Source organism: Mesoplodon bidens (genome assembly GCF_964165515.1).
Source record: "Mesoplodon bidens genome assembly, chromosome: 4".
Classification (NCBI taxonomy): Eukaryota; Metazoa; Chordata; class Mammalia; order Artiodactyla; family Ziphiidae; genus Mesoplodon; species Mesoplodon bidens.
Window position 1 is genome coordinate 135,539,014 of NC_138160.1, and position 21,706 is coordinate 135,560,719.

Here is a 21,706-nt window from a genome sequence, read left to right on the forward strand (position 1 = left end):
TAGGAGTGGGGGAAAGGCAGCAGGAGGGAGACTGTGCAGCTCACCGAAGTCGTGTGTACAGCTCATGGTCGGGGCACAGAACAGACTGAAAGAGAGGAGGGTCCTGTTCTGGGGACCAGCTGGTTTCTTTCTTGCAGCCAGTGTCTGGAGAGCCGTTCTGCCCCCGTCAGAATGTCAGACAGGGCTACCCCAGCCTCCTCTCACTAGGTAACCATACCATTGATCATCCTAAATGAGGTGCATTCAACAGTGAAAACGGGCCCTGTTAATAAGACAGCAGGTGTGAACCAGGACCGCCTGGGCAAACCAGGGTGTGCGAAACCCCCTGTCTCCCCACAGGTGAAATGCAACGAGCAGCCCAACCGAGTGGAGATCTATGAGAAGACAGTGGAGGTGCTGGAGCCGGAGGTCACTAAGCTCATGAAGTTCATGTACTTTCAGGTGAGGGGTCAGGGTGGGTCTGGACCAGGACACCTGAGAAGGTCCCCACGCTTCTAGACACTGGTACTGGATTTCTGTGCCATGTTATTTATTCATTCGGCACTTTCTAGTGCCCCTGACCCGCCCTGGGGTGAGCAAGACAGACAAGCCCCCTCCCTCCATATAATTCACATTCTAGCGGGCAAACGAGTGTGTTCTGGGTGGGAGGAGAGACTGACAATTAACAATACACAACAGAACAAGTGCTGTGAATAAAATACAGTTAAAGAACCTCTGGCATGGAGGGTATCTTTGACATGGACGCAGCTTTAGGGACGGCCTCCATGGAGGCGGTGTTTGAACTGAGACCTGTATGATGTGAAAGAGGCTGGCAGGTGATGATCCAGGGGCAGAGGGTTTCAGGCAGAAGGAACTGCAAAGGCAAAGACCCTGAGGCCTCAAGGAGTGTGACATGTTTAAGAAATGGAATGAAGCCAGGGAGGCTGCATAGTGAGCAGGGTAGGCAGGGACTTACTCATACAGCGCACTGCAGGTCAGGAGAAGAATTACCTGGATTTTCTTCAAGCACCACGGGAAGCCGCTGGAGATTTCCAGTGACATGAACTGATTGAGGTGTTCTGGCTGCTCTGTGGTTGATGGATGGGAAGTGGGGGGCAGCACAGGTGTCAGGGGAGAAGAGTGGCAGCAGGGAGACCAGTTGGGAAGCCAAGAAGAGTGAGCATTTAAAGGAGGAAGAGAGAAAAGACAGCCAAAGCCTCCTGTGAATGAAAGGTAAGAGGGCAAGCTGGTTATTCTGCTTATTTGGAAGCCATTCAGGAATGCAGGCTGATGGCTTTAAGACCACCCTCTGCCCAGGTGGGAGTCCTGCCACACACTCTGTGACCTCCACGTGTATTTATGAGCCTCATAAGTAGACCTGCACACACTGGCCCAGGGTCTGCCCTGCGCCCAGCTCTGTGCTGGCCTTCTGGGGGAGGGAGATGGGAACATCTGGGGAAGGTGCAGATAGAGCCTCGAAGGCACAGAAGCCCAGGGTTCTGTCGCATTCTGACTGTGTTCTGTTAGTTATTTCAGACCTCTGACGACTTCAGTTTTCTTACCTTGGAAAGAATGCCTATTTCACAGGTTTTCTCTAGGGATAAATAAGGTCTGCTTGTAAAGTGCCCTGTTTGTAGAGCCCTCATTACGGAGCAGGTTTAACAAAGGGCAGCTGCTGTTATTAGCATCATGCACCTGCTTTCGAGGAACCTAAAATGTCTTTGGGAAGGCAGGTTTAAGAGAGAAAAGCTACCCCCAAACTAAGTATGTGCTAGACTGAGGGCCTCCTGACAGGAGGTGTTTAGAGAAGGGGGGAGCTGAAATAGTCTACAACTGTGCTGTCCAGTGGCCACATTATCTCCATGAATTAAAGTTAAATAAAATTTAAAATGCAGATCCTCCACTGCACTCGCCTTTTCAAGTATTCAGTATCCACATATGATGAGTGTCTATTGTATTGGACAGAGCAGGTATGGAACATTTCCATCATCCCAGCAAGCTGTGTTAGACTCCGGAAGGAGAAAGTGGGGCTTGATCTGGTCTTTGAAGGCCTCCCTATCTCCTTTCCTTGCTTTATTTTTCTCCATAGCACCTATCACATTCTAATATAGAGAATTTGTTTATTTTGTTTTCTGTCAGCCATCACTAGAATATAAGCCCCTTCCGGTAGAGACTTTTTCTTCCGTTTTGTTCCCTGCTTTACCCCAGAGCCAAGAATGGTGCCTGGCACGTGGAAGATGCTCAGTCAACACCCGTTTATTGGATGAATGAACCTCTTTCTCTGAGCATCCCTCTCACTCTCCATCTCTGCCCCCTTATTGTCTGGTGCCTGCACTGTCCTAGGTCTTGGGATACACACATGAACAAGACAGTGTTTTCTCAGCAAGGGCGTGGTGAATGAATTCATTGGTTTGACTCACTTGGGGGCAGGTTCTGGGCTTCCCTCTAGAAATCATCTTAGTATTTCAGCACACCTCTGAGAAAGACCTCTGGGCAGATTTGCCTTTCTCTAAATGTCCAGGCTCTGACTAGGGCCCCAGGGGAGGCTCGACCTCACCAGAGAGTGCAGTGAGGCACCCCGCCAGGCCGCCGCATCCTGACCCGCTGCCCCTCTGCGTGCAGCGCAAGGCCATCGAACGCTTCTGCAGTGAGGTGAAACGGCTGTGCCATGCTGAGCGGAGGAAAGACTTTGTCTCCGAGGCCTACCTCCTGACCCTGGGCAAGTTCATCAACATGTTCGCAGTCCTGGACGAGCTGAAGAATATGAAGTGCAGCGTCAAGAACGATCACTCTGCCTACAAGAGGTCAGGGCCCCTCCCCCTCCCCCATCTTCCTGGGCCGCCGGCCAGTGGCCAGTGGGAGGAAGAGGACAGAGCCCTTCTAAGAGGCTCCTTCTCGGAACCAAGCTAGCCAGTCCCCAGACACAGTGGGGTTGGGGGCCTGCCTCTGTGTCTGCAGTTTAAGGAATAAGGTGCAGAGCTGAGTTTTGGAGAACTGGGTCTTGGCAGAGTTTTCTGTCTCAAGGTAGAATCAAATCCTCATTTGCCCCACCTGTGGAGCAGCAGCATTTTTCTGTGTCCCGTGCAGTCTGAGATTATATTGTGATTGATATAATCATCAAATAGTCACAGGAGTCATTCTCTGCAAGAATCAGAAAGCCAGTTCAAACTGCTTATGTAAAAGAAGAAACTGCGTTGGCTCCCAGAACAGAAAAGTCCTGGTCAGCTTGATCCAGGTACTCAGGTGATATTGTTGGTCTGGTTCCCTCTACCTCTCAGCTCAGCTTTCCTCAGTATCAGCTTCATTCTCAGGCAGGCTCATGCCCTGTGTGGCCTCCAGCAGCTGTAAGCGTCCCGCCAGCCAATGTAGCAACCCCAGCTCCTAAGGACGGAAAGAATGCTCCTCCTTGCAAATACTTTTGCAGAAGCCCCAGGGAGGATTGTCATTGCTCCCGCTTGGGTCATGAGCTGACCCCTCCATCAGACACTATACTATGTATGTGTGTGTTGGGGTGGTGCTGATGGGAGGGGTGCTCGTCCTTGGGGTCAGTTGGAGGTCAGTGTCAGCTCACAAGAAAGAAGGACTGAGGGGGGCGGAGGGGTCAGTCCTCTCCAGAAATTTGGATACAGCCACCCAGAAGTGGGGGAGGGCAGGCGAAAGCAGCCAATATACTTTGTGTTGGTTGAGGCTCAGATATGCTCCAGGGTGTCTGTGCACATCTCTTGGGAAGGGTTTTCTGTGTCACTGCTGAAGAGGGCCCCCCTCCGGAACCACATCCTCCCAGGGCTCCATGGTAACTGGAGAAAACAGACAACATACGGATCCTCACCGTTTTATCCTCCTGAGTGAATTGAAACCTGGGAGTACCCAGAAGACAGGGCCCCATCCAGAAATGGCAATTTCACAAAGATTCCATAGCCAGCTAGCTCATGGTACAGTATCTTCCCCACAGATTCTCCCCAGATGTGGCCAACTCCTTCCATCATGGTCACAGCCGACATGCTCTGTGGACCGGCTAGGGTCATGAGCAAGACAGGTGTCTTGTCTGTGTTCTATGGTCCATCGTGACGTGGGCTGCATCACCTCCACCTCCAGGTCAGGCTGGAGAAGTCCCAGGGCTGTGGTTTTCTCCCTTTAAGTCCCGCTGTGTTCCCCACACCCATCATCCCTTCACTTGTGATCCCGTCAGGTTAAATAGACTTTGTTTTTCCATTCAATGTTTAGAAACATTGAGATTTTCCTACAAATAACATAATACGCAACGAAAACAAAACATCCTGCTGCCTGCGATTCTTCTCCGTGACTTACCGTGCAGTTTCAGTGGAGGTCACTGTGAGGCACAGGGATGCCTGTTTCTCTCTGTCCTACCACAAGCTGGTTGACGGGATGCTAGCTGCCCTTAAACTTTCCTGGTCTTTGAGCTTCAGTGCGTTCTTGCCTCCTAATTTCAGATAACCCTTATTACAAGGGTGCAGACAGCTCCTAATGAAATGACTCCAGAACACACTCTCCTTTGATATTAGAGTCACTTGTGATGTTCAGAACCCTTTAACCTCAGGGACAGTGTATCCGGGTTAGCTGAGAGATGGGGCCCATGAGGCCCGGCTGAGGCCTGCTGTGCTTGAGCATCCCTCTCTGCAACACCCCGTCCCAGGGCGGCACAGTTCCTGAGGAAGATGGCGGACCCCCAGTCTATCCAGGAGTCACAGAACCTGTCCATGTTCCTGGCCAACCACAACAGGATCACCCAGGTGATGGCAAACCCATGTCAGTCCTGGCCTGGCATCCCGTGACGCAGGCCAGGGCCTGGAGGTTGGTGGGGGGGGCCCACGAGCAGAGGAGCTCTGTCCAGATCATCCGTCCCCTTTGCCCTACTCGGGCTTTAAGCTGCAGACCTAAGTCTCCCCTCCCAAACACAGACGGCCCTTTCACCCTCTCCAGAGTTTGTTCTCTGAAAACCTCCTAGCCAGTGTTCTGCCCCTGCATCGGTGTAGATTGAGAGCTTGGGTTCTGGAGTTAGACCGCCTTGTTTTCTCATCCTAGACCCTCCACTGACCCACTGTGAGGCCTCGGGCAAGGTCTAAGCCTCAGTTTCCTCGTCTGTAAAATGGGGCTGTTGTTTTGCCACTCATAGGACAGTGGTGAGAAATAAATGAGATACTATATAAAAAGCCCTTAACATGTAGAGCCTGATAGACAGCAAGGACATAAAAAGATGTAGTCATAGTTGCTGCCGCCGCTTTGCCAGGGTATTCCCACTCAGCTGTGGCTCTCACGCTCTGCCTGACTTAAAATAACCGGTCTGGTGCATCTGTTAATTCAGTCTAAACAGGCACCAGCAGGAATGTCAGCAGGACCCAGGCCTAAACTTGAGAGGGGGCTTCCATCTTCAAAGGGTTTCCGGGCTAAAATTTTTCTCAGGGCTTCACTGGGCCTTCCCCGCTCTGTGTTACCTACAGAAGGCTCCTCAGTGTTGAGGCTTCAGGTTTTTTCCCGGGGACCCTGCCCCACGCCTGAGCCCCGTGCACACCCTGCTGTGGGCCAGTGTCCCTTTGGAGACAAGGGGCCTGGGGTGGAGACCTCAGGCCTTCTTGTACAGGAAATGTCTTTGTACTGCTGTGTCCTGCCAGGAGGGAGACACCTGCTGGCCCAGCTCTCCTCCACTGAGCCTGGTCTTCCCACCATCATCTGAGAAGACGCCTTGGGCTCAGTCCACACTGTCAAAACTAAGCTGAGATTACCACGGGCCTAGCGGAACTTTCAGCTCAGCCCAGTAAAGCGCTTTCTAACCGTCAGAACTGCCAGGAAATACGATGGAAGGCCCCAAGGGGAGCAGGTCCCTGCCATGGGGCATGTGCAGGACCTCTGACCAACCACTGTGGGCACGTTGAGGAGAGGCTGCAGGCTCCCCTCCACCCGGGGCGGTCAGTGAGGCCGGGCACTGTCCCAGGGCCCAGCGGTGGCCCGTCCTGGGTGGTGTGTGTGTGAGGACGCAGGACAGGGGCTAACCGGGGCGGGGGCGCTGCTCTTTAGTGTCTCCACCAGCAACTGGAAGTGATCCCAGGCTATGAGGAGCTGCTGGCCGACATTGTCAACATCTGTGTGGATTACTACGAGAACAAGATGTATCTGACCCCCAGTGAGAAGCACATGCTCCTCAAGGTACAGCTCCCTCGGTCACACACCCCAGGGCCTGGGCTTGCCCTCTCACCTCCTTCTTATTTAAAATCATTTGTTTTTAATATTTCTTTCTTCTTACTTAAGCATTGATACAGATCTTACCGCATATAGTGTTTTGTAACCTGTTACTTGCCTTGAATATGTCATATACACCTTTCCAGACATCATTAAGGCTCTTTCTACAGTGTGATTTTTTTTTTTTTTTTTTTGTGGTATGCAGGCCTCTCACTGTTGTGGCCTCTCCCTTTGTGGAGCACAGGCTCCGGACGTGCAGGCTCAGCGGCCATGACTCACGGGCCCAGCCGCTCCGCGGCGTGTGGGATCCTCCTGGACCGGGGCATGAACCCGGGTCCCCTGCATTGGCAGGCGGACTCTCAACCACTGCGCCACCAGGGAAGCCCCTACAATGTGATTTTTAATGGCTGCCAAGTATTCCATTGTATGGGGACATTGTGATTTAACAGATCCCCTGTGGTTGGATATTTCTTTGCTAAACTGCATTGAAACTCTAGCACACCTTCGTGTCCATACTCTTGTTAAGGCAGACATCCTGGAGGAAAAAACTGCCAACTCAAGGGGAAGGCAGAATCTTCAAGCTTTTGCTGTATTTTGCCAAATGGGTCACATTTGTTTCATCAGTTTACAAGTTTCATTTCTTAATTACCAAGTAATTTTTATTATTGTAGAAAATCTGGACTATACAGAAAAGCATAAAAAAATTGAATCTCTTACAATCTTTCCATCCAGAGATAACACTTTTAGCATTTTGATGTATATCTTTCTCATTTTTTCTGTGCTGATATATTTTCATATGTATGCAATTTACATATGCAATTTACATAAATTTTGTGCACGTGTAATTTCGATCCCACTTCATTAAATGCATTTGGAAGATTATGCAGCCCTTAAATAATGTCATTTGGATGAGCTTTAATTTCTTGAACCATTATTCTATCGTTAGCTGCTTAGATTATTTCTAATTTCCCTCTGACAACAATAGCCCGGAAATGAATCATCTTCTCCATATTCACATGCATCACCCCTTTTGATTCGTTCTTCCCCAGAACCTCTCCTTTTAAAATTCCGCTGCTGGTTTGACTTTTTCTTCCTCTCCATGTCGCCTCTTGCTATTTCAAGAATCCCAGCCCTGTTGGTGTTCCCTTCTTAACATTTCCATAACATCTCAAAGAAGCTTGCAGGACAGTGTGGCTTTGTGTCTTGTTCACTCTGGCTTCCTCTGCACAGTCAGAAATGCAGAGAAGTCACCCAGAGCTCAGCAGTCTCTCTCACCCCCAGTGCTATGCCGGGGCAATTACCATAGCTCTGCCCAGAATTGCTGCTTCCACTAAGTAGGTTGCTAAACCCCAGTCCTCCAAGCATCCTTGGATGCTGCCATCAGATTTTCAGGCCCTTCTTTTCTCTTGCCTGCTTTTAATCCTCCCACGTCTCAGCTTCCCAACCTTCTTTTCCCTCTCGATTCTCTGCCTCCTCAACCTGGACTCCTGCACTGCTTGCTGTTTCCCTCGTCTCTGCAGTTTGTTAGTGAACTCAGATGCCACCAGGGAGCGCCTTCTACCTTAAATGGAAAAGTCTGGTGCGCACCCTGCGGAACTGCAAAATGCAAACGCCCATCCTCTAGTCCACTCCCTTAGGTGTCAGACGTGACTTATCCCCAGTCACGTAGCAACTGTGTGCTGAGGGAAGCTGCTTTCAACCTAGCAATTCAGGCCTCCTCAGGCTTGCTGTACATTCGACAAAAAGAGCAAAATAAGCCAGCATTCAGGAAACTATTGTATGGACTGGAATATCAAGAATCAACCTGTCAACCTGCTTATAGGGCATTGTCAGGCAAAAAATGTGTTCTTTTTGTTAATGAAGTCACCAATGAGATTCCTTGGGAATCTTTGTTGTAGTTTCCTTGGAGAACGGGGTGAAGAGTTTCACATTCATTTACCATCTAGTGATTATTCATCAAGTGCCTGCGATGTGCTGGGGCCCAGGGATGCAGCAACAGCACCACTCAGTCCTTCCTCTCAAGAAGGATCTAAGTGCATACATGTTGTCAGATCCCGGTTCAGATCCTGTCTCTGCAGCTTACTAGCTGTGTGACCTTGGCAAGCTGTCTAACCTCTCTGTGTCTCCAATTCCTCATCTGTAGAATAAGGTTATTGTGTAGAACTTGACTCATAAGATTGTTGTGAGAATGAAGGATAATGCCTGCTAAATCCCAAAGCACAGACTGGCCCATGGGGGAGGACTCAAGAAGTGGCCGCCATGATAATATATGAAAGAGTCCTCTGCGTTTCTTCACAGAAATCAAATTTCTGGTTGAAATTAGACCTATGGGTCCCCCCGCTTTTTTTTTTCTTTTTTTTTTTGAAGACACATGGTTTTTTGTCACAGAATGTGTCACTACAGGGAATGTGTACACGTACACAGATCTGCTTTTTTTTGTTTTTTTGAAACTTTTCCAGTGGATGTGACTGGCTTCTGGCTCTGCCTGTTCTCACTCTAGGTAATGGGTTTCGGTCTCTACCTGATGGATGGAAATGTCAGTAACATTTACAAACTGGATGCCAAGAAGAGAATCAACCTCAGCAAAATCGATAAGTTCTTTAAGGTCAGCACCTGGGGCTGGGGTTGGGTAGGGGGCCAAGGGGTGGTCTCTCTGGGGAAAGGAATGAAATTAACCAGCAAGTAGTGGGGCTTATTGATTGAACTGTAGCTCTAAAGACCCCAAGAGGAGGAGAACAGAATGATAGGGCCTCCAGCTGCCCTCGGTAGAGGAATCTACACTATAGAAGGCATGTGCCTGAGTGTCAGGATTCAGCTGGGATTTGGCTAGGAGGCCTTGTGATTCTTTCCGCATACTGCTTTTTCCCTTTTCTGAAATCCCTTGCCATCTAAAGAAAGAGGTGCGTCCCAGAAGACAGAGCCCACTTTAATTTTCAGTATATATCAGAGCCCACAGAAGCAGGAGGAATAAAGACTGGATTTTACATTGATTCACATTCGCAAATGCACAGCCTCTCCTGGCCCACCAGAGGCCCCTCGCTCTCCCTGCTTCTGGTCAGAATGCCTCATCAGCGTCTAGCCCACACTCAGTCCGTCCCAGTGCCTCAGAGATTTGATCTTCTGGCCCCAAATCTTTAACAATAAAACCTTGTGGTTTGCCTTTGAGGTATTCGCAAAGGGGTTTTCTCCTTTCGAAGTGAATTCCACGTTGTCAGTGTATTCTAGCATCAGGCATTTCAGGCCTGGAGTGGAGCCTCTGAGGTCAGACACGGGAAAACCAGGCTTCAGTTAAAAGTGGAATTCCTCAAAGGTGTGGCCAAGCCTGGGTCCCACCGACTCTTGGAGGTTAAGAGGGAAATAAGTCACCAAAAGGCATCCTGTGGCTTGGCTTGGCTTCTTTTTGAAGCTGAAACTTTCACTTTTCTCTGGGGCTGCCCAAAGTGAAAACAGAGCTCATCTTGGGAGAACTGGCCATATCTGCCTCTGCCTTAAATCCGCATGAATGAGCTGGGGGTGGAGTGGAAGACCACAGTCACGCCTCACAAAGACCTGGGTTTTAGTCTCGCTCTGCCACTTCATAGCTGGGTGACTTTGGGAAAGTCCCAGAACTTCTCTGAAACTGAGTTCCCTGGCTCGAAAAACAGCAATGCTAAGGGTATCTACTTTATAGGGTTCCCTTGAGGATTCAGTGGGATCACATAGGTCAGGCAAAGCCCTGGGTTATAATCCCAGCTCCTTGGCTTCTAGCCAGTCTTTGTGAAAACAGTCACTTCAGCTGTCAAAGCTTCAGTTTGTCCATCTGTTAAATGGCAATGATACTAGTACTGACCTCACCCAGTTATTCTGTGGATCGAAATACTGTTTTCTGATTTGCTTAATGGACTATTTTTTAGAGCAGTTTTAGGTTCACAGCAAAATTGAGCAGGATGAACGGGGATTTCCCATATACCCCCTGCCTCCACTCATACACAGCCTCCCCCATTGTCAGAACTCCCAACAGAGGGCACATTCGTTATAGTCCATGAACCTACATTGTTGGTACGTCATTATCACCCAAAGTCCGTGGTTTGCAGTAGGGATAACTCTTGGCACTGTGCATTCCGTAAGTTTTGACAAATGTATAATGATCTATATCCAACATTATGGTATCATACAGAATAGTTTCACTGCCCTAGAAACCCTCTGGTTTTGAAGGGCTTGGCACAGTGCCTAGTGCATAAGAAGCAGACAGAAAATATCAGCCTCCCCGTACCGTCTGCCCTCTGGTGTTAGGTGTTAAAGGTTTCAATCACTTCACGTGGTAGAGTTTCTCAAGAAGGTCATGCCCAGCCAGTGGCATCTGGGCACCCACTCACAGAGCTCAAAGCAGCGAGGATCCTCGAATCCAAGGAAAATTAGAGCAGAAAAGACCCTGCCCTGGGAGGCAGACCATCTGGTCCTCATTCTTCATCTGTTCTGTCTGCTGGGTAACCTTGGACAAGTCACTTTGCCTCTCTGGGCTCAGTTGCTGGAACATAGGGATGGTTGGAGGCACGGGAGGACCTCTATGCTGGCTGGGGCTCTTTGTGGTTCCAGGGTCACATAGTAGCATCTTCGGAAGCAGAAACTGGGGGTCATCCCAGAGGCACACACGGAGGCCTGTCTCCCCCTGCGGAAGGCAGCCACCTGGCCCTTCCCTCCATGTCTCACGCACTGTATTTGCTTCCTTTGCAGCAGCTGCAGGTGGTGCCCCTTTTCGGCGACATGCAGATAGAGCTGGCCAGATACATTAAGACCAGTGCTCACTATGAAGAGAACAAGTCCAAGTGAGTGCCTGCCGTAATGTCTCTCGGCTCCCCCAAGGATGCCCAGCCCGGGCAGGGGGCCGAGGGGCCACTTCAGCCCCTCCCCCCTCCCCAGAGCCCTGGGCAGGTGGATTCCGTCCAATCACTGGTGCCTGGCAGAGGGGAGCAGTGGATGGTGCTCTGAGCCCTATTGCACCTGCCCTTTGCTGCCAGGGTTCAAAAGTGCTCAGAGCACAGCCCTGCCCCTTCTCTGTCCCCATGGTGGCCCACGCCGCCTGCAGGGGAACAGCAGGAGTCCTCCTTCCCCTGAGAAGGGGGAAGAGTGACCGGCCCTCAGTGAGATGGCCTTGTTCTTCATCACACTGGTTCTCTCTTCAGGTTTTGTGTCCACGCAGTAAGTATGCCGTGGAGGGTATTGTTCCGACGGTTCCAACTGTGAAGTAGGTTGACGACCTCTCCTTATGTCATTTTATAAACCACCACTCTAGGTGATCTGAGCTAAGATCTGGGGTGTCAGTGCTTCCTGGAAGTTGGGGGACATTCGGCTACAGTCTTGGCCACCCCTTTGATCTCTGGCCTTGTTACAGAGGTTTCTGCCTGCGTTTCCATACAGAGGGGGGCCGACCATCCTTTAGTGAGGGGTGAGGGTATTAGGGCCTTAAAAGTATGTAAATGGAGTGTACTTGAACTCCACCAGCTTTGAGCCACAGCAGGTGAGTCTTGCCAGGGAAAGCTGGTTTAAGTCTTTTCATAACCCAGTGGCTGCTGGTGTATGAGGACGTCTTTCAGGAAAAGCACGGAGTCCAGAATGCTGAACTCATTGCTTAACTTTTCCCTGCGTGAATTCTCGGCCACCTAAGGTTGGTTGGGAGTGGTGATGTGACCAGGATGGTGGTCAGAGGTTCAAGTGATGGTGTCCCCATCCATACACAAGTACCTCAAAAGAAAAGTCATGCCAAATTATAGGCATGAGGAAGTCTGTCACCATTCTGCGTATTCTCTGGAGCGCCCTTTCAGAGCTCCTTCTGAAATAGTAAATTCTCTCTACAGTGCATATCTGCTTTGTTTGGTGTCCATGCTTAATCTGTCCACTGGGTCACCCGGCACCAGATGGCAGAGGACAGTGAACGGGGTTGTCTTTTTTTCTCTTGCGGAAGGAGAGTGAAGATTCTCATTCATTCATTTCCTCCCCAATTTAGGATGTTTTCCCAAAGATCTCTTTCAAAAAAGTTGAGGAAAGAGCTGAGGAGAAAGAAGAGAGGAAGGGGGAGAAGATGAGAAAGAGAGACCGGTGCCTTTCAGAATGGCTGTGGTTTTCCTCTCCATAGAGAGCTTCCGTGTTGCCAGCTCGCTGTTGAAAAAGAGGCACAGTCCCTTTAGTTTTCCTGAGTCCTGCCCATAGGCCCCCTCCAACGACAGCTTCAACCACAGGACGTAGTGCTGCCAGGGTCAGTAGATAGGTTTGGGAGGCCGCCCACCTTGCTTTTTCTTTGCTTGGATTCCAGTCCTTTGCAGCCCTAGAGAGGCTGCAAGTCCCTCCCCGCTCACGTCACTGGTAAGTACTGTGGACGCCCGTTATCTGGAAAAGCCTGTGATTGGGTCTTAGAGGAGGCCAGCCCCAAGCAGGAGGAGAAAAGGCTGTTCTGTTCAGCCTGCAGTCCCCGCAGCGGGATTTAGCAGGCACTCTTGCTGGTAGCTGGGACACCTCTTGGTCCACCCAGGGGAGCTGGCCACGTTGGCCGAGCACCAGGAGCAACTAGTGAATGGAAGGAGCCTGCCCCACCCAGGTGCCTAAGGCCAGGACCCACTCTGACCCCCCTGATTTTCTGCCCAGGTGGACGTGCACCCAGAGCAGCATCAGCCCCCAGTACAATATCTGCGAGCAGATGGTTCAGATCCGGGATGACCACATCCGCTTTATCTCCGAACTCGCTCGGTACAGCAACAGTGAGGTGAGCTCGCTCTGGCTGCTGGGATGGAGGCCCGTGTGGGCCCAGGGTGGGAAGGGGTGAGGACCGGCCAGCAAAGAGGTGAGATCATGGAGAGTGGAGGAGTAAGGGAATACACACTGGTGGCATGGATTTTAGAGCCAGATGGAACTGGGTGTGATTCTGGTTCTGCTGCTGACCTTCACAAGTTATTCAACATCCCTGAGCCTCAGTTTCCTCATCTGAAAAATGGAGCTAATAGTATCTGGAAAGGTTCATTGAGAGGATTAAACAATATGATGCATGGAAAATGCATTGTGCCTAGCAGCTAGTAACAGCCCAGTAATTGTTAGTCTGTGCGTGATCTAAACCATCTCCACCCTGGATGGCAAGAGAAACAAAGTTCTGAGCAATCATGGTGATAGCACCATCTAAATATTTTTAAACAACAATTATAAATAATCATTGTAGTAAGCCAGAAAATACAGTTAGCAGCAAAATAAGGTCATAAAAATCTCCTGTGATCCCACTAATTACATTTTTACTGGCACTGGATTTTTCTTTTCTTCCTTTTTTTTTTTTTTTTTTTTTTTTTGTAGGGAAGCATGATCGGTGCACAAACCTCAGGAAAAATACAGCTAGGCAGAAGGAGGGAAAATCAATCATGTAAAATCCTCCACCCAGAACCAACTATGATTAACATTTGGATGTATATATCCTTCTGGATCTCTTTCTGTATAAACCCTTCTAATGAATATATATGTTGGTTTAATAAATATAGGTCTCCAGATTTGAATTCCCTTATTACCTGGAGCTCCTGGAAGACTCTGCACTACCACGCATATGTCCACTGGCTCCACCATGTGGCCGATGGCCATAGTTATGCTTTCCAAAACCCAAACTAGGGAAATGTCTTTGATCCAAGGGCATCATATTTGAAATGAGAACAGCCAGATAAATGCAGGTGGTGCGGTCATTAGACGAGTGGCCCACATTCTCAAGAGGGCTTCTGGTGGACATGGACCAGGGTCAAGCCCAAACCTTTGACTTTCTTACCTGTATGTGACAATGCACTGAACATAAGCTATGGGAATAATTTAAGTGCTGGGGACCCCTTCATTCCTTGTCCAGTTTTGGTATGATCTAAGAATGAGTCTGGCTCAAAGCTATTTTTAGAATTATACAGCTTATACATGTGTATGGACAGACCACTCTCAGTGTTCACAGCAGTTATATTCTGTAAAGTGGCCGTCAACACTAAATCAGCAAGTACTGAACCATCGCTCTTCAAGAAAATACAGGGTTAGGTTCCTGTGAGCTTCCGATCAGTGTTTCCATTGGCTGGTTTTTAATACATAACCTTATTTTACATGCGTTTCTGCTTAAAGACACCTTATGTAATATATATTGTTGATTTGTTAGCGTTAACTCACAGCCAGCAACACTATAATTCATGCCTGAGCAAAGCTTATCTAAAATCCATATTTTCTCCATAATGCCCATCACAGCCTCCTTTCTCATAGGGGCATAGACCGAGCATCAGCACTGTGCTTGGGGGCCATTTTAAATAATGAAATCACCAGTAAAAAGTATAAGAATGTGGAAAATGGGGCACTAAATAGACCAGGAACGGGACACTTGTGTACAGTAGGAGCCGAAACAAGAGAGCAGAGAGTTGCCTTGTTCAGCCTCAGCTGAGAACATGACTCAAATTTTTTCCCACTCTGCACACGTCTGAAACTGACCATGAAAGCACTGCAAGGATTGATCTTGAGGTGACAAATAAATTTTAGTGAATAGGGAAATTCACAAATAGAGAATCCACAAATAATGAGGACTGGCTCTATATGTATATATATACACATACACATATATCTATGCGTATGCACAGTATACATACATATAGTATTTCACTGTGGAATATTACATGTTCAAATAGATGTTTATCTTCACCAGTGCTTTTCAGTCCGTGAGTCATTTCTAATTGAGTTGTGAAATCAATTTAGTGGTTTCTAATTAGCATTTTGTTATGAAATGGAATAAAAAAATCAGAGGGAATCTCAAGTATTGAGCATAAAGTTGCTTCGTGAAAAATGTTCATGCCTATGTTGAATACCTCTAAGTAGGTACGTGTTCCTGAGTTAGTATACAGTATGCACTTCCTACTGTAAATCGCAGACCCAAAAGTCTGAAAGCTGCTGTGCTGCAGTCAACCAGGGTCATTGTGAGTGGACCTCTGGCGTCACACCACCTGAATTTGAACCCTCAATCAATTACAAGGCATGTGGCCTTTAGCAAGGCATTTGTCTGAGCCTCAGTTTGTCTGTCAAGCGGTATAATAATAGCACCTCCCTTGCAGTGTTCTTGGGGGAATCAGTGAAATAAGGTAGAAAAGTGCCAGGTGCGTCGACAGTGAGGGTGACAGCTGATGTTCCCCAGGTGGTGACGGGCTCCGGGCTGGACAGCCAGAAGTCGGACGAGGAGTACCGCGAACTCTTTGACCTGGCCCTGCGGGGCCTGCAGCTCTTGTCCAAGTGGAGTGCCCATGTCATGGAGGTGGTAGGTGTCCCAGGGCAGAGGGTCTGCCCCTTCCCAGCCCCTGCATCCTGAACTCGGTTCACTTGGAATCTGTCTGCCCCTGCCTCTCTCTGGCACTCTATTTTTTAAACCGCTTTATTGAGATATAATTCACACACCACACCATTCACCCATTTAAAATGTAAATTTGTTAATTTTTAGTATATTGCCAGTGCTGGGCAGCCGCAGTCAAATTTAGAACATTTTCATCACCTCAAGAAGAACCCGGTACAATCACCCCCTATTCCCTATCCCTGCAGCCCTAAGCAGTCTCCTTCTGCCTCTGTGGAGTTCCCTATTTTGGCTGTTTCCTATAAGTAGAATCGTATCATATGTGGTTATGTGTGTCTGGCTTCTTTTACTTCACATGTTCAAGGTCCCTCCACTGTAGCACAAATCAGTACCTCATTGCCTTTTATGACTGAGTGATAGTCCGTTGTGTGGACTCACCCCATTTGATTGATGCATTCACCCGCTGATGGACGCGTGGGTCTCTCCTCTCTCCCCAGTACTCCTGGAAGCTCGTTCACCCCACAGACAAGTTCTGCAACAAGGACTGCCCGGGCACGGCCGAGGAGTATGAGCGAGCCACCCGCTACAACTACACCAGTGAGGAGAAGTTTGCCTTTGTCGAGGTGGGTGCTGACTCCCTGTGTCTCCTCGCCCCCCACCCCCAAGGCTGCTCAGTGTCAGCAGCCGTAGGGCTTCCTGGAGGGGTGCTGGGCCGGGCGGCAGCCATGGGCCTCTTGTGCATGCACTTCCCTGCCCCCTCCTCCCACCCGAATTCATCTCTGTCCCAAGTTGTTCTTTCAGAAGCGGTGAGAAACGCATTCTGTTCTTAGAATCCCAAAGAAAGAGGCACTCCATTAGACCAAACAGCAGGGACTAAACACGTGGCCAAAAGAGATATAACAAATGCCCAGGCTGAGGAGTGGTTGGAGAACTTCAGATCGAAACTAAGATGAGATAGAATGCTGACCAGTCAGGATAGTAAAGATCTAGTAGATTGGTGATGTCTGTTGCTGGTTGAAGTGGGATGTAGACCTCAGATACTTTGAGTGGCCAGTCCACATTTTACAGGCTTTCTGTGAGGGCATTCTGATCATCTGTATTCAGATTTTTAACAGGCATACCGTTTGGCACGTATATATCTCAGGGAAATAAGCCAACTGTGCCGAGACATATATAACAGACATTTATTGCTGTATTGTTTATAATGCCAAAATATGTGAAACAACTGAAATGTCCTTCAGTATGGACCAGGTAAAATAAATAAAGGTACAGCTATATCATTGAATTCTATGCAGCCACTAAAATGGATGTACTGACATGAAAAGATATACACAGTATATTGTTAAAAAAGAAACAGGTTAAAGAGCGGCATGTAAAATGATGCCATTTCTACTAAAATTAATATACTTTTGCACATCTGCTCAAAATGGAAGGACATAAGTGTATATATTTATATATACCAAACCATTAACAGTAGTAATTTCTAAAGGGAGGATTCTACTTCCTGCTTTATAACCTTCTGATTTGGTTTTTTTTGTTTGATTACAAAAAGATATGTCTGTGAGGGTGACGGAGCTCATTCTTGCTCGGTTATGAGTGATAGCTACCTCTTTCATGACTCTCTGAAGCCTAGAAGTCAGAGACTTGGATGCTACCCCTGGACCCTTCATCTCTCTGAGCCTCAGCCTCTTTGTCTATAAGATGGAGCTGATTATCTTTACCCACTTCCATCCCAGCATCATTGTTGAAAACCAAAGAGTAATTACCAGAGATAATGACGTAAATGAGCAGTGAGGGCTATAAAGCGTCATACATATTAGGGGTTAGAGTTGCTCTTTAGCTGATCTCCAGGCTGTACTTTAAAGAACTGAGGCTCGGGCTTCCCTGGTGGCGCAGTGGTTGAGAGTCCGCCTGCCGATGCAGGGGACACGGGTTCATGCCCCGGTCTGGGAAGATCCCACATGCTGCGGAGCGGCTGGGCCTGTGAGCCATGGCTGCTGAGCCTGCGCGTCCGGAGCCTGTGCTCCGCAACGGGAGAGGCCACAACAGTGAGAGGCCCACATACCGCAAAAAAAAAAAAAAAAAAAGAACTGAGGCTCAGTGGGGTCATTTCAGGCAGGTATGTGTTCCTGAGTTAGTAGATAGTATACACTTCCTATGGTAAATCACAGACCCAGAAGTCTGAAAGCTGCTGCACTGCAGTCAACCAGGGTCGTTGTGAGTGGGCCTCTGGCGTCACACCACCTGAATTTTTTTTTTTTACATCTTTATTGGAGTATAATTGCTTTACAATGGTGTGTTAGTTTCTGCTTTATAACAAAGTGAATCAGTTATACATATACATATGTTCCCATATCTCTTCCCTCTTGCGTCTCCCTCCCTCCCACCCTCCCTATCCCACCCCTCTAGGACACCACCTGAATTTGAACCCTCAATCAATTACAAGGCATGTGGCCTTTAGCAAGACACTTGTCTGAGCCTCAGTTTATCTGCCAAGGGGTATAATAATAGCACCTCCCTTGCAGTGTTCTTGGGGGAATCAGTGAAATAAAGTAGAAAAGTGCCAGGTGCATCGACAGTGAGGGTGACAACTGATGTTCCCCAGGTGGTGACGGGCTCCAGGCTGCACAGCCAGAAGTCGGATGAGGAGTACCGCGAGTTTAAAATGTAAATTCATTAATTTTTAATATATTGCCAGTGCTGGGCAGCCGCAGTCAAATTTAGAACATTTTCATCACTTCAAAAAGAAACTGGTACATTCACCCCCTATTCCCTATCCCTGTAGCCCTAAGCAGTCTCCTTCTGTTTCTATAGAGTTCCCTGTTTTGGCTGTTTCCTATAAGTAGAATCGTATCATATGTGGTTTTTGTGTCTGGCTTCTTTTACTTCATGTTTTCAGGGTCCCTCCATTGTAGCACAAATCAGTACTGCATTCCCTTTTATGACTGAGTGATAGTCCGTTGCGTGGACTCACCCCATTCGGTTGATGTGTTCACCCGCTGATGGACGTGTGGGTCTCTCCTCTCTCCCCAGACAGATTGTAATCACACTTGACATTGAGCTGAGTAGTCCTGACCTCCTGGCACTTCCATTGCAAATAGTCAGCCTGGAAGACAGTTGCCCAGTCATCAATGGGGGAGAAAGTCCTCCTCAAGCCTGTTTATATAAAATGAGACTTACAGTCAAAGAGGACATACAACTTTGTAAAACTGTTTATACCTTTCTTTTCTTAATAAAAGCAATGCATAGGCACCATAGGTAGTTCAGAAATTGCTCCTCTCAACCCCACTCCTGCACTCACCTTCCCACAGTCTCAGAAAATCATCCAGCTACAACCACCAGTGGCATTTTCTGTATTTCCTTCTAGTCCTTACTTTACTATACCTTGAAGGTTTTATAATTTTTATTTTGTTAGTAAACCATGTAAAAATAAATTTAAGAAAAGTAATTCTGGGGGGGCGGTGATGGTGGTGGGATGAATTGGGAGATTGGGATTGACATATTTAGACTAATATGTGTAAAATAGATAAGTAATAAGAACCTACTGTATAAAAACAATTAATTAAATTAAATTTTAAAGAAAGAAAGAAAAGTAATTTTACATGGCATTAAACAACACTAAAACACGGCAAAAGTATTATAGTAACCTGCACCACCTCACTCCTCCCTGAATCCCAAAATAGGAAACATCTTTTCACCTCGTCAAGCTATTTCTTCTGGTATTTATCTCTGTACTTCCACTAACAGCCTGATGGGGCTGTTCCTTGGTTTTTCAATTTATGGCATTTTCTATTGATTTCCTACTTTGGGAGAAAACAGTTTAGTTCTTTCATCTCTACCTCCCATTCCCACCCCCAATACACCCAACTCCTTTCTCCCATCTTCCCAAAGTGGCAATTTAACACTTTTTGGTTAAATTAATAGTTGCTCTATATTACTATAACTGAGTAACTGTTCATTGCTGAGTCATGCGGTCTAATATGAATACATCTCTTTTCTGGCACAGCTTTTGCCTTTTTGTTTGATAAGTTTTCTATGATCCAATCAAAAAGGAGCCCTCAAACATACCAATGTAAAACTTCCTACAAAAGAGCTAATCACAGTCATTATTTTATGAATTTTATTACTCTTTTTTTTCTTGGAGCCATTCCCGCTGAAGCCCCTTTTCCTTCTCTCCAATCTGAACTGATTTGTCTCTAGATCTGTTTGTTGTTCAGTTACTGATCTGAGATATCTCATCATCATTACCCTGGGATTCCCTTTGTCCCTCTCCTGTATTGGACCCCAGGGCTGACTCTCTCTTTATATTGGTGGAGTATATCCTCCAAAGCTTTCTAAGAAGGGGATTATGGGGGAAAATGTTTTACTTCTAAATTCACTTATAGTGAGTGGCTAGAGAATTTTAAATTGTAAATAATTTTTTCCCAGAATTTTGAAGGTATTATTCCATTGTTTTCTAGCTTTTAGTGTTGCTGCTGAAAAGTTGGATTCTAGTCTAATCCCTGTTTTCTTGTTATTTTTTCCTCTGTATAATTTTTTAATAATCGCTTTATTGAGATATAATTTATATATTAAAAAATTCACCCTTTAAAGTGTACACTTATTTTTAGTATATTCAGAGCTGTGAAACCATTACCACTGCCTAATTTTATAACATTTTTGTTATCCCCCCAAAAAAACCCATACCCATTAGTGGTCATTTGCCATTCGTCCCTTTCCCCACCAGCCTCTGGCAACCACTAATCTACTTTCTGTCTGCATAGTTTTGCCTCTTCTGGAGATTATATTTAAATGGAGCCATATAATATGTGATCCTTTGTGACTGGCTTCTTTCACTTAACATGATGTTTTCAGGGTTCATCCATGTTCTAGTATATATCAGTACTTCATTCCTTTATGATTGAATAATATTCCATTGTATGAATGTATCATATTTGTTTATATATTCACAAATTTGGGTTGTTTCAACTTTTTGGCTATCATGAATATGCTGATATGTACATTCGTATTTGTGTGGAAATATGTTTCATTCTCTTGAGTATATACCTAGAAGCAGAATTACCGGGTCACGTGGTGACTCTACGTTTAAAAATTTGAGGAACTGTAAAACTGTTTGCCAAAGCAGTTGCACCATTTTACATTTTCACCAGCAGTGTGCGAGAGTTGTAATTCTTCATATCCTTGTCATCACTTATGGTCTGTTTTATTTTAGCCATCCTAGTTGTGAAGTAGTTTCTCATGGTGGTTTTGACTTGCATATCCCTAATAACTAATGATATTGAGCACCTTTTCATGTGCTTATTGGCCATCTGCATAGCTTCTTTGGAGAAATGTCTGCTCAGATTCTTTGCCCATTTTATTTTAGGTTATTTGTCTTTTTATTTTTGAAGTATAAGAATTTTTATATATTCTGTATCAGAAAAAGCTAATTAATTCAGGGAAACAGGAAAACAGGGACTGTTTTCTAAAATGCAGCCAAATTTATGAGCCAAGATGAAAAAGAGGAAAAAATTTTATCATGCATCTTGTTTTCCAGAACTGGCATAGTTAAAAATATATCAATATTCAAACACCAAAAGAAAGAGTTTTTATATATTCTGGATACAAGTCCCTTATCAGGCATAGAATTTGAAAAAATTTTCCTCCATTCCATGGATTGTCTTTTTACTTTCTATTTGGTATCCTTTGAAGCACAAAAGTTTTCAATTTTGATGAAGTTCAATTTATTTTTTCTTTTGTTGCTTGTGCTTTTGGTGTCATATCTAAGAAACCATTGCCTAATCCAAGTTCTCAAAGATTTACTCCTATGTTTTCTTCTGAGATTTTTTCTTTTTTTTTTTTTTTTTGTGGTACATGGGCCTCTCACTGTTGTGGCCTCTCCCGTTGCAGAGCACAGGCTCTGGACGCTCAGGCTCAGCGGCCATGGCTCACGGGCCCAGCCGCTCCGCGGCATGTGGGATCCTCCTGGACCGGGGCATGAACCCGTGTCCCCTGCATCGGCAGGCGGACTCTCAACCACTGCGCCACCAGGGAAGCCCCTCCTGAGATTTTTATAGTTTCAATTCTTACATTTAGGTCTTTGGTCATTTTGAGTTAATTTTTGTATATGGTGTGAGTAGGGGTCCAACTTCATTCTTTTGCATGCGGATGTCCAGTTGTCCCAGCACCCGTTGTTGGAAAGAGTATTCTTTCTCCATTGAATTGTCTTGGTACTCTTGTCAAAAAATCAAT

At 46.8% G+C, this 21,706-nt stretch overlaps 1 protein-coding gene across 1 annotated transcript in view; it reads left to right on the plus strand.

The window, feature by feature from the left end:
• CYFIP2 (cytoplasmic FMR1 interacting protein 2) overlaps positions 1-21,706 on the plus strand; it is a 133,536-nt gene that overhangs the window by 26,785 nt on the left and 85,045 nt on the right. Inside the window, exons 5-13 of the mRNA XM_081230941.1 lie at positions 340-441; positions 2,602-2,783; positions 4,634-4,730; positions 6,013-6,141; positions 8,675-8,779; positions 10,888-10,979; positions 12,793-12,910; positions 15,326-15,445; positions 15,973-16,098. Of these exons, the coding sequence (XP_081087067.1) occupies positions 340-441; positions 2,602-2,783; positions 4,634-4,730; positions 6,013-6,141; positions 8,675-8,779; positions 10,888-10,979; positions 12,793-12,910; positions 15,326-15,445; positions 15,973-16,098 (1,071 nt within the window). The remainder of the gene's footprint in view (positions 1-339; positions 442-2,601; positions 2,784-4,633; positions 4,731-6,012; positions 6,142-8,674; positions 8,780-10,887; positions 10,980-12,792; positions 12,911-15,325; positions 15,446-15,972; positions 16,099-21,706) is intronic.